This window comes from Limanda limanda, chromosome 5, assembly GCF_963576545.1.
Source record: "Limanda limanda chromosome 5, fLimLim1.1, whole genome shotgun sequence".
NCBI classification, from domain to species: Eukaryota; Metazoa; Chordata; class Actinopteri; order Pleuronectiformes; family Pleuronectidae; genus Limanda; species Limanda limanda.
In genome coordinates, this window is record NC_083640.1 from 16211955 (window position 1) to 16225842 (window position 13888).

General features: G+C 42.0%; 1 protein-coding gene across 1 annotated transcript in view; it reads left to right on the forward strand.

The window, feature by feature from the left end:
* The window catches only part of unc5ca (unc-5 netrin receptor Ca), a 197201-nt gene that overhangs the window by 160271 nt on the left and 23042 nt on the right, over positions 1 to 13888 (forward strand). The window contains exon 9 of the mRNA XM_061072126.1: positions 9864 to 10055. Within this exon, the coding sequence (XP_060928109.1) occupies positions 9864 to 10055 (192 nt within the window). The remainder of the gene's footprint in view (positions 1 to 9863; positions 10056 to 13888) is intronic.

Genomic DNA, 13888 nt, shown 5'->3' on the forward strand with positions numbered 1-13888 from the left:
GAGATTTGCTATTAACTGTGAGGGAGACAGAGACAAGAGGACCTCTGCTATTCGCTATTACTGGGCTTTCTTCCCTGGTCATGCCAGGAGCTTTCGTTTCATCTTCAGAACAGTCCACCAGCATCTGTGACGGGTTCTAATGATGCCAGTTGAGGGTCTGTTGAAGCAGACTTTGTCTTCCCGGGTGTTTTTGTGAGATGACTGGTCCCAGACAGACACAGATACAGAGGGAACTCGAGAGGAGATGGAAGCAGTTGGAGCTCATTTAACAGATGTCACTCTGCTTTTTAATATTCAAGAAATACAGTGGGTAACATGAGCACTGGGAGATGGCACGAGTGGCTTTGAGACTTGCTAATCAGTGTGACTACAGTTATAACTCCCATTTATATATTTATTTATTAGACTGAGTGTTAACAATGACGGCATACTTAGCTGTATAGTGACATTTTACCTGATTCATCTTGTTATTGGCTTCTGCATATTGTCCCTGAATTAAATGTAGACTCATGCTTATATTATACAATTCCTTATAGCTGCTAGTATGTGTGTGACATAATGTTTTACAAGGGACCAGTGCAAACACCTAATATAAACAGAACTGCGGCTTGTCTCCTGTCCATGTCCGTTTGTGTATTAGAGTATGTCAAGGCTAGATAACAAATTCAGCACAGACCACCTGCACAGCTTGTCGGATATTGTTGGCGTTTAGCTTTGTTAGCAAAATCATATTCTGCATCCTCAGCTTTCAGTTAAAGGAGCAACAGAAGATGTAAATGCTCTGTTGCACAAGCGTGACCACGCTCCATCTGCTGGGAGTTGATATGGTATCAACAGAGGGAGGCTGAGTTATTATGTAGATACGCTGAGATTTCTAAAACATGGTTCCTGTCCCATATTCTCTGTCTAGGAATATAATCTCCCAAAGCAAGAAGACAATTCCCACCTTCTCAGAGAGGTGCTTTTTGGGTTTTGACATGAGAGGGCATTGATAATTGTTTCCTTGACCACAGCTAGGTTAATTCACACCTATCTAGATGTCTCAATAATATCTCTGCAGTCACACTGTACACTGTAGTCACTGTCAACTTTTTGGTGATATGGTTGATGAACTGTTAGAGTATCTCATAGATGAAGCCTGAAAACCTCATATTTTTTGAGTTGTTTGCCAAGAGTGAAGTCCACAAATTAGACCTCTTCATGTAGGAATCAAATACAGAAAACTTAAGATACAATTGTAGATATTCAAAATTATTTTTTTCTGTAATTTTGAAGAGAAAATAGTTGGAAATAAATATAATTAAATAAAAAATATGGCAGTGGTTGCTGTCTGTTTCATTAATGCTGCCTTGCCATACAAAAAGCAATGCATGCATTTATTTTCATGCCCTGATGTGTTTGCTTCTGTATCTTTTTTAAGAATATGACATAGCTGTTTGTGTCAGTTCCAGATGTAGCGGACATTCCTGGCCTCAGAGCCCTCAAAGAGTTCATAGGGACAACGTTCAGCTTCTTTATGGACCTGACATCCTCCAATAAAACCATCTGACAAGATATCTGAGAAAATAGCAACCCGCTCACAGGAAAGAACCAACTTTTATGATGTAAAAGAGATTTACAGTAGATGGTGGATTAAAACTGGACAGAAGGCAAACAGGCAAACGAATCCTGCAACTGTAAGGACTGGTTAATATTTGACTGCTGCCTCCCTCAGAGAAGATGACATGAAAGGATGATCATTAAGGTGTGAGTCATTCCTCCAACCTTGGACTTTCAAAGACACTCGCACAAAAACACCACATTCCTTCGTCTCTCCCTTTCCCTCGCTCCTCGGGGGGTTTCCAAATGACAGATCACAGCCCTGTTCAAACCTGGTATTAACACCCAAGTAGACAAACACACACACACACACACACAGGTGCAGGTGTGGATGCACCCAAGACGCACTGAGATCCAGTGTCTTTAAGCAATGTCAACACAAATGCAAGCTGGGCCCCATTGAGAGACACACACCAAACATATTTTCACTCTCCTCAGTGTTTCCCATACATTGACTCATTTCTGGCCGCAGCCACAACATCATCACTGATCGTCACAGATTGATTGTCTATTTTTTTTGTGTCAAATTAGTCAAATCTTATCTCACAATAGAGCATTGATTCTCTCAGTCCCTCCTGGCTCCGCTCAGTCTCTCTCTCTCTCGCACACCCACACACAAACACATTAACAACGGATCCATCTGTATAATCAGACTGGCTAAAACATCATTTGGTCGCCGCACACAGCATTTACTTCATTTGTATTTGCATGTAAAGCGTGGGAAGTGAGATCCGATAACGAGTGGTAAATCGAGAAGCATGTGGAGACACATTCTGATTCCACATGTGAGCTTACCAATTTAAAACCGCCTGCGTGTGATCGGAACAACTGAGACAAATGTGAATACCAGGTCTAAACAGGGCCATAGGCAATCTGTCCTAAATTACATCACTCTGCAACCTTTAAAAACCTTTCTAATATGTGTCTTAGTTATTGTGGAACAATGTTCAACTAGACTGTAACCTAGTTGGTATTATCCCTTGAGTAAATTTGAGTAATTTAATGCAGTTCTCATGTTTTTAGGCCTTAGGAAAGTTGAAGAATGTATGTGAGGTCCGAGTCAACATTTACCATGTAACCAACTATACTGCCACCTTGTGGCAATTCAGAATTAAGCATGTTTCATATAATCACTATATACATATAATTTCCTATGCATGTAATGATAGTGTTAGAAAAAGTTGATTCTCTTGTATGAGTCTATAAACCATATCCATTGATTCATTGCATATTATTTCTGTATTGTCTTAGATGCTCATGGTGGAAGTCAGTTTTTTTTTGTGCACATTTTGCAAGTAAACTCCAGATTTAACAATTCAGTAGTTATATGTAGGAATATTTTCTCCTGCTGTACCACAGAGAGAAGACCTTTAGTCTTTCTCTGATTTTTTTTATTTCACATAACTTTTCTTGCATAATGTTTTTATTTTTTCTCCAAACCAAATCAGAAGCTACCTAGATCCAAATTGACACAGTCAAAATTTAGTTTTTCATCATTTTTTTTTGCTTAGCTCTCATGGTCGTTCCTGCTCCGTTTGCTAAGAACATGAATTTGAGTTAGTCAGTGCTGCGACCAACCCGGCTGCAAGCCTCCTTCAGACCATCCAAACAAAACATCCCAATTGCCAAATGAAGACCGTGCTGGCAGACCTCAAACCCCGAAACAGCTGGGCCCTCTGGCAGAACCCCCTTTGCCTGGCAACCAGCTACTCTTCAGGGAGAAGCCACCTCGATTTGACGTGAGGTTACCGGGCCGTCAGCTAATGCTTTGGGTACCCGCCAAAGAAATCTCTACAGCTCATCAGCACTAATCCAAGTAGGCTATAGGCCAATTATATCTACCCTTCTAATAATGACTGGGTTAATGTCAGTACATGACTTTTAATCCTCAATTTTCTTCATAGACGTCTTAGCATCTGCTAACATCATCCCCGTACAACATTTCCCCTTAAGCGTGATTATCTTCCACCATCGCTCAACTGGTCACATCAGCTCATTACTTTTAGTTTAGATCGCTCATTTCTTCCACCATGAATCATTTATCCCATGTTAGTGCATCATACTAAATAAACCATCTTTCATTTGGACTCACTTGTTGCCTGTGTGTTCCTTTGTATTGGAAGTCACAGCTCCCTGTGTGATCAATTTAATTTACCATCTCCAATGGGATCTATGCCTCCTCTATGAGCTGAGCTATGGACATGTGTGACGGGAGACTGCAAGTATTCTTTTCATTCATATTAAAACTGAAGGAAGTCTTAGTGTCTCTTTCAGATGGAGAAAAGAGCTTCTAACAGCTTGTGTTCAGCTACACTTGCTCTGTGACACATGGGTTTTACACAATGAACGAGCTCTCATAACTTTATATACAGAGTTGCTGTAGAAATGCACCTTTCTGGCTGCGCTGACTCCAAACTTTACTTCTTGGCAAAGACAACCATCCAGTTTTAAGTTTTTTTATTCCATCCTCACTTTAGACGATAAGCATGGATACATTTACAAATCACGCTTGGCTGTCTCTCTCTCTCTCTCTCTCTCTCTCTCTCTCTCTCTCTCTCTCTCTCTCTCTCTCTCTCTCTTCCCTGCCAGTTACTTAGAGCACGTGTCTTGCCAGCAGTGCAGTATGGAAGCTCTTTGTGCCAAGAAAAGATCAGAAAGGCCGTTGAATGAGGTTCAAGTAGTGATTGTCCACAGCTCGGCTCTGGATGCAGATCACATAGACGATAGACACGAGCTAAGCTGAGTTATCCTTGTTTCCATCCTTCTTTAAATCCTCTCCGTGGCAGATTGGACGGACTCGGAGAATGACAGAGCTCAGCCAATCAATAGCCGGCAATCCATGCTGACTGAGGGTGAACTGGGGCTTCTGTTCCGCTGGCCAGTGTGTGTGTGTGTGTGTGTGTGTAATCATCCATGTGTGTGAGAGACAGTGTATCATTTATGCAACTTCCTCAGCCTTAGAGGTTTATGCACTAAACACACACACACACACAAACAGTTTCACTATATGAAACCAAATTCCCAGAGATGTACTGGATGAATGACACAATTGCAATTACAATGCCAATTATCACAGACACATAGTCAGCTGGAGCATCGGTCAGTCCACACACAGACACACACACACACACACACACACACACACACACACACACACACACACACACACACACACACACACACATTCACTGTTATTCCCTATCTCAATCACTCAAATGAATTCGGCAGGTGCACGGTGAATACTGGCAAAATATTTATTTTCTTTGCCACAGAACCTCATTTGGCATTGATCACACTTACTCTGGGCACAACACAATATTCCATCTTGTTTCAGGAAGGTAAACCTGTAATGCGAAACCATGACAATTTGCTTAGAATTGACGCCATGTAAAAAAGGGGACATTGTCAAAAAATATGTGAAAATCTTACCCTCACACGTCTCCATCACTGTCCCTAATGCCAACGACAAGATTTTGTGAACACAGAAAGATAGACGGGGCGGTAAAAACTTTATGGATTCGTTGTCCACCCATGCGGTGGAATTATGACGGACGGGTCAGTCGTCGATGTGTTTGTGAGCGAGATGGAGAGAGGAGTGAGAGACAAGCAAGGGCTGAGTGAGTCACTGAAGAAAATCCATATGTGGCAGTCAATGCTGATATTGTAGCAGCTATCACAAATAATCAATGTATTGGAAACAATGAGTTTAAAAACATATGTACGGTGGATTGCAAAACCGGCAGGACAATTTAGAGCGTCGTGGGCCACCACAGTCGAGGTAATTATAGGGAGACATTGTTTGTTTGTTCTGCATTTGCCTCAGACGTGTGTGTGTGTGTGTGTGTGTGTGTGTCCTGACCTTTAGAAGTGAGCGCTCTATAGAGAGTTGTCAGATTGTACTGGCTGAAACATCACAGACAGGAGGTTGGAACGTGCGTCTCTCTTTCTGTTCCCAGGTGATTTAACGCTTGTGCAATTTCTTTTTGGCGTGTCCACTGTAAGGCACGTAGTTTTAATCTAACCTCAATTTAGCCGGGCTTGCGGGTGAGTGCTTCAGACATGAAACTGCTTGTCAGCTACAAAGGAGTGAGACAGAGGAAAGGAAGTGAAAAAAGGCACATGGACATTTGACTTGTGGGTAAAAGTTCCTATGGATGTGTCGGTGTGCATGTCTGTCATGTGTCGGTGGTCTCATGAGGGCTTATATAAATGAACATAGTGCAGGTGTGTACCTATCAGTACACGGGCTGTGCTCATTCTTCATTCTAACATTGGCATTTTTTGACATTCTGGCTTCACAGAGCGCAGCCCTGAGCCACACTTAGACACACACAGAGGGCCTGACACATTATTCATTTATCTGCGTTTGGTCAAAAGTGCACACCCACGTTCAGCTCCCTTGTTCAGCCTCCATTTTGTCAGAGAAAGACAACCGTTTATGCAAGGCTGTCAGAGGGTACGAGACTATCAGCGTTAGGGAAAAGGCAGGTTTCAACCAGAGCAGCAGCAGTTACTTATTTTATATAGAAGCACAATGAAATGAAGAAGAGTAGAAGACGAGTGTGTGCTCATGCATGTGTGTCTGAATTCAAAATGATCTCTGCCTCAGGAGGTGGCAGGCTATCAGCTAATTGGAAGGTCGGTGGTTTGATTCCTGGCTCCCCCGGCTCGTGTGTCTGTGTCCTGGGGCAAGAAACTTAACCCTGAATCCATGTACCATCTTTACATCGGTTTGTGTTTGTGTGTTAAGTGCACACATCCTGTTAGACACATCCTGTTAGACACTATAAATGGGTGAATATGACGTGTAATGTAAAGGAGCCTTAAGTGGTCGCTAAGACTAGAAAACACTTTATACGTAAATGCAGTCCATTTACCATTTTTGCTATTTTTCATAATTCTCTTGTCATTGAGTTTTAAAAGAGAGAATAATAAATCATCCCAACAAAGATATTGTAGTTCAAAAATTTCTTTTCAAAAATGCTAATGATTGGAAAGACATTTTCAGTTTCTCTGTAGCAGAACCTTGTATTTGCCAAAAGATGAATGTGTGTGCAACACTGTGACTTTGCATAAAAGTCGCTATAAAAAGGAGCTTTCAGGAAACAACATCCTAACAAGGCATTATTGCACAGTAAGATTTCAATAACGGATGAGTTATCATGTATCATATTAAGTGAAACATTTTATAGTTGTTTGTCATAGCTGTCGGCAAAAGGGTGAATTTAGGACAGAAAAAGAAAAACAAGGAACAATAAATTAAAGAAAAAATAAAACGTTTGGTATGGAGCAGTTGTATGTAGGTTACACAGGCAGCTCGAAGCTCTAATGGGACATGTTGTGTCTGTCATCTCCAAATCAAACAAACGGTGACAGAGGGAATCAGAGAAAGAGTTGTGAGTGCCAGAGGAAGAGAAAGATTTGAGAGAGATGGGATTTAAACTGATAAAACAGTGGAGAAAGGGTTTTTAGGCCCTCTGCTATAAATCACGTTCCCTACACCAGCAGGTACAGTACATCGGAGAGCGCAGCGGGCCGTAGCCTAGTTAACGTATCACAAAATGTCCCAAAACACTCAGTGGGAAAGTAGGATAGCAGCTTCTGTTTTATACGGCTGCACTGGCAGCCCACATGTTCTGAAGTTAGACCTTCAAGTTAAAATAGAGCCAGGATAAAGATTCCCTTAATAGATGAAGACGCTGATGATCATAATTAAGATCAGGGAGTTGGCTCTTAAGAGGATTATCCAATTCTATTCCCCCAGTGGCAAGTGCAAGGACCTTGATAACAGGGCAACTTCGTGCAGCAGTGTAGTTCGGCCCCTTCGGGACTTTACACCAATCTTTTCTTTAACAGCATCAAAAAGGACAATCAGGAACCGCACGTGACCAAAGCATCAGGGGTTAAACTCTGGAGATGTGAAGGTGTTAACCTCAGGGGAAGTTTGTGTTAAATGTGACTAAACCTATATCTGGCAGCAATTTGACAACCCCCCCCTCCACAGTGTGAGAAGAACACAAACTCTGACACGCAGATCAGAAGATGTTAACGTGATTTCTGGTTTATGTGAGGAGCATGTGACGTTTTCACACATAAAGGTTATAACTTTAAAAAACTTTGGTTTAGGGCTCAAACCTTTGCCTAGTTTTGTCTATGCCAGAAAAAAAGAGAGACCTACCCATCACAATGGACAAACACATGAAAACGAGTAACTAAGATTCACTTTATTGGGAACAGAGGAAAAGCAGTGGAAGCGGTGCTATGAATTAGGAGGAACGATGAGGAATAAAGCAGGAAGTTGGGTTGCTGATGACGGGCTTCTGATTGGACGGCTGAAGGAGATGAGTCGAGGTGGTACAGGGGGGGGACGTGGGTAACTCATTGATCGCGGAACTAAACCGACAGCTGATTGACAGAAGAGAGGGAGAACATTTCAAAGTTTGACAGCTCACAGGTGATTGGCTCAAGGCGAGCGTGTCAGGCTGTGATTGGATGAAAGAGAAAAATGAGCAGCTGGAGCAAAGAGATAGAGGGAACTGTTCTTAATCCTCACGTGGCACTGTTTGTAAAAAATAACTAAAACTTATATGAAACGTCAATATTGGTTTTAATATCACATTTTTTACTAAATTTATTTTAAAAATACCTTATATGTGGTTTGAGCATGATCATTACGTTGCTCAAACCATTTTCCTCATATAGAGTCAACCATATATTTATATAGATTTTGGAAAATGAACACCCTCTGTACACTGTCTCCCAGCATGTCCTTTGTTTTAATTTCCAGGGAGAGGCTCTTCAGATAAAATGAACGTTTCACTTTTCACCTGACTCTACATTTGTGATGATTAAACATCTTATTTTTGTGCTTATTGTGCACTCACTATAGAGACATTCCTAAAATAGTGGTTATTTGACGTAAATAGTGAGTCATAACGGTTTGAAACACTTTACACATTTTTCTGGTCCTTGACTGAAAAGCTTTGCCCTCTCGAGCTCGGGCTCCCCAGAGAGACACCAGAAGTGGATCATAGCTCCCTCAAGTGGTAAATGAGTAACTACCACCACCAGTGACCTCTCCCTCTGTGCACCGGGCTCAGCCACACGGGAGCAGGATGTCTCTGCCCCCCCCTTCAAAGGCGTTCGCTCCTGCATAATCAAGTTCATGCTTTCCCAACTTGTTGTGGTACGACAACAGAAAATCCTTAGGCAAATGACTCAGGCTGTTTGGAGCTAAAAGCCTGTTATCTGCCTCTCAACTTTAAGGGCAGATTAAAAAAGGAGCATTCCTCCACTTTTCTGTCATCTCCTTAATAGCTGCATAGACAAATCCCCTCCTACCAGCCAAAGAGGAGATGATTGTACGAGGGGTGCTTAAAGTGTGGGACTACTCCAAAAGTTCCACGGGTGCTTTCTTTTTGAACATGTAGGCTTGTTTTGTTTTGTTTGCTTTGAAGTTCAAGTGCATTTCTGCCTCTTTTGCCCCAATTTCCTCTCCTCCGCTGTTATCACCTGTTCTCCCATTTCTTTCCTCCCCTCTTCTCCTTACTCTGATTTTCTGTGCCCTGCTTGTTTCCTCTCATCTTCCCTACTTCCTTATTCTCTTTTAATAGGCCTCTTTTATTCTCTTTATCTTTCTCTGCCCTTACCTATCTCCTCTCCTCCCATCTAATCCCTCTATTTCCTACTTTTCTCCCTATTCTGTTCTATTCACTCCTCATCTGCTTTTCTTTTCTATATTCCTCTCCACATATCGGCTTTCCCTCCTGTTACCTCCTTATCTTTCCTCCCCTGCGCTCTTTAGTCGTTGCCTCTCATCCTTTCCTCATTTCCCCTCCCCTTCATCCCGAAGTGTAGCTCATAACTTTTTACCATCCTCATCCCCCATTATTTGAAATTGTCCCAATCATTTCCCCTCTCTTATATAAAAAGGATTAAAACCTCGGCTGGGCTGAAGAAGAAAGTTAGGACACTTGTAAAATAATTAACAGCCATATTGAATTTTAGAGTCGGTAGCCCCATGTGTTTTTTTATTTTACGTAAGGTGTTCCTCCCTCGCTCTATCTCTGTCTAGACAAATGATCATTTTCCATAAGCTGGAGGGCTTGTTTCATTTGGAATTAGACCTTGTCCTTTGAGTGTTGTAGGTGATCTGAGGTAAAAGTGAAATCACCGAGCACATGTTGCCCCTGCTCTCTCATATACATTTCCTCCTAATCATTGATCTAACACTGTGTCTTTGTTCTTCTCTGTTTCCCTTCCAGCGGCTCCGAGCACAGATGACGTGGCCCTGTACGTGGGCATCGTCATCGCCGTGATCATGTGCCTGGTCATCTCCGTCATCGTGGCACTCTTCGTCTACCGCAAGACCCACCGCGACTTCGACTCGGTCATCATCGACACCTCAGCTCTCAACGGGGGCTTCCAGTCCGTCAACATCAAAACTGCCAGATCAGGTAAGAAATGATCAAATAACATTGGATCCAAGGGGAAGGCGGAAACATCACAGTAGAAACACTGATATTTAAATGTAAGACTAACCTAACATCAAACAGCAGTAAGTTTAAAGCCTGTCATCACCTGTCACACCCAAGTGACATCAAGGTTTCCTGGAGAACATGTTCACATCAATGCGTCAGGGTGAAAAAAAATTGGACGCTGAAGGATTTTCTGGCTTTGAATATTCATCATCCTTCATTATCCTTCGAGATTCGCTGCCTCTCATCCAATGTCAGCCCTCCCACTGACATTGGGTGAGAGGCAGGAAACGCCCTGGACAACAACTATTTATGCTTTACATAAATGGGAAAAGTCTCCAATGAAAATGCAGAACTCTGAACAGAAAAGTCCTGGCTTGCCAACGGGTTGAAACCTAGAACCCTCTTGTTGTGAAGGGACAAGAAATCATTGCACCACTGCAGTGCCCTGCTGTTTGAATAATAAATATTACAAAATGTTCTCCAAGTTGCAGTAAAGAAAATAAAGAGCATGCTGAGGCTTCCTGATTGCACGCTTCTTCATTTGAATGGTGCTTTTTATCATGGAACATGGCAGTGGAATAGATGTTTGTCTTTCACGACCTCAAATACTTCAGCCTGATTATCCACAGAGATACTCACTGCAGGAACAAAATAAAAACTCCACAACTTGATATGTTTCTCTTAACTTTTGGCGTTAAATAATTTGCATTATGATATATGCTGGTTGGGTGAAGATTAAATGTATTATTATGTTCAAAAGGTGGACGCACGACACATACAGCAACATAAGAGTATATGGAAGCTTCAGTTTGCATTATTGAAAAGCTGTTAGCTACTAAAACAGAAAAAACATGGTGTGACTCCTCCGTCCTCGTGTCCCCTGATTGTGCATCGAGCTAAAAGTGAACTTGTCTTGTGTCTTCTTTCTGTATCGATTTCCTTTCATTATGTTCTGCAGACAATGCGACCGTTTTTAAACACTCACATAAAACCACATAACAGACTTACTCCCCTGGGAGGCCTGAAGCATCTTTAAAAATGGAGCACTGTCCACTGCCTTCCTCCACGTTTTCATTGGTGCTGAACAACCTCTGTTCCAGGCTGCTCCTGAAAAATTGCGTCTGGGAAACTCTCTCTGATGCTGCAGAGTATTTAGCCCAAAAGTGTGGTAATCTATTCTATTTTTAGAGTTTTTAATCCCTGATGGTTAGATGACAGATACATAGATAGACTGTGACCCTATGGATTTACATGTTCTCTGTCGGCTTTGAGGGAGACAGTTACTGAAATATATACTATTCTGTATATGTGAATGAACATTATTCTCTGTATTTGTTTGCCTTTCAGACGTCGGATAAAAACGTGGTTATTTCACAAAATACTGTGTCACAAGCCTTGACCCCACTGTCGCATTTCATTTGATTCTGTCCAAAGCCATTTTGGTTCGTTTACAGTTGACACCGACTCTAGTACTTTTCTGTTTCTTCCCTGGCCTCCGACTGTCAGTCCTTGCTGCTCTGGATTAATGTCTGTCTCCACCAAACACCACTCTCCTCCATCAGGAACTCTCTCTCTCTCTGTCACTCTCCTTCTCTTCCTCACTCTCTCTTTCCCCACCTTCCCATCTGCACATTCAGGTTAATCACATTTCCTGTTTATCGGCAACCTTCTCTCTTCATCGCCGTCTGCGTGTCTCGGTCTTTCCCTCGCCATGTCTCCGTTTCTCCCCGTCACACTGACTCCCACAACAACTTCCTCCCTGTTTGTCTTGCTGTGTAAGTGGATCCATGTTTCACTCTCGGCTGTCTGCCACGTCATTTCTGCCTCTGTGTCCTGGAAATGGATAAGACAAGAAGAAGAAGCATGAGGCCGCACACACCTGACCAACCAGGCGTCTGCATTTGATAGCTTACTGGACATGTCAGGAATGGGCGGGGAATTACAACAGGTGTCAGTCCACAGATGCCAAAATCCATTTCCCTGTACGGATATTAATTTGTGTAAAATAGCTGAAACTAAAAATTAATAAATGTAATGAACCTGGCAAACATTCACAAATACACCCCTGTAGGATTGAGGCACATTCACAAAGCTGAGATACATTTATTAACTCCCACAAATATTGATGAGATATTATTATCATTTTAGCTCAAGGTTCCATGTTTTTCTAATGTGGTGGGATCTACAAACTACACCTCTGCAAGCCTTGAAGCATTTTTAAAAGGATACTTAATAATTCAGGGTGTGAGTGTCTTTCTGTGGTCAGTTGAGGGAAGACGATTGTTATTCAAATCACGGTACAGAGTTAAAAATAGAGAGAGGTCAGAGAGAATACAATGCAAATTGGTAGCATAAGTTATTGTTTATTTGTGGGTGTGTGACTGTGTGATTGTGTGTGTACAAGGATGAATGTCGTTGCATGTGGGTAGATTTTATCAGTAAAGCATTAGGATACTTGTCACTCTGCATTGAGGGACCATCTCCGATTACTGTTAATAAAGAATTATGTCCCTGTAATCTCTGCCTCTCTCTCTGTCTCTGTCTCTGTTCTCTCTCTCTCTCTCTCTCTCTCTCTCTCTCTCTCTCTCTCTCTCTCTCTCTCTCTCTCTCTCTCTCTCTCACGCGCACACACTTTCCCCGGCTTTTCATTAGTTGTTAATTAAATTTCAGCAGGGATGATTTGGCAGGAATACCCGCTGGCTTTAAGGGTAAACAGCCTGTGATGGAGCGCAAGAGAGTGATATGTGACAGATGTGTTTGTGTGTGTGTCCGTGAAACTCTGTGTGTGTATGTGTGGTGGTGTGGTGGAGGTGGGCTGAGAGGTGGTGGTGGTGGTGGGGGGGGTGATTATGAGAGATTTTCAAATTTGAATGGATGGGCTCTTGCAGGGAACAACAGGATGTCAGGCGACCAAACGTAAATAAATAAATAAAATAAGAGCTGCATGCTGTGAAGAAAAAAAACAACACAGAACTGGCCTTCTCGGGATCCCAGTGCCAATTAAATCGTGGATATGTTGGACGTTTGGATGGAGCCGAGTTGTTTCCTTTGTTGGTTTTCTGCCCCGTAGGTGAGTTGTGTCAAACTGTTAAAAAAAAAAAAAAAAAAAAAAGAGCTTTAGCAAGATGGTTGTTATGGAGTCTCTCGGAGCACATTCACTTTATTGACTTTAGGAAAGCAAATCCCAAAGTGCTATTTACTGCCTCTTAATGACAGCGAAAACATTATTATGACAATCAGCTGCACTTTCCAATTACCTGAAAGGAAATAAGGGCAGAAAACACACAAGCTAAAGTAAATTCATCGTTATTATAATATTTCCAATAATTTAATTTCAAAAGGTTCTTCGCTCTTTGATTAGGAAAGAAAAATCACGTGTGTCTGTTAATTAGAATCATTATTTTGCAGAAGATGAATGTTTATTCTAAGGGAGAACTCATTAAAGCCACAACAGTGTTTAGTTGGTTGTGTCAGTGGAAATATTGTAACTGCTAATAGTAGAAGGAAACTGCCACTGAAATGAACATACTGAAAACAGTACCTGAATACTGCAAGACCATGGATTATAAAACATTACTGATTAGCCACCACCATGTTCCTGCCCCCTGGCTTACACTAACCTTTCCGTGATGAGCACAGAAGGGAGTCTCGGAAACACTTGCCACTTCTTCCCCACCGACATCGTTCAATCCCCATGTAACATGTCTGTGGAGCATGTGTGTGTGTGTGTGTGAGAGCAAATATAGCGCAGTGTACATGTGAGATACGGTTTTGCATGTGTGAGTCGGTTTTTAGTCCCCATGTTTTAC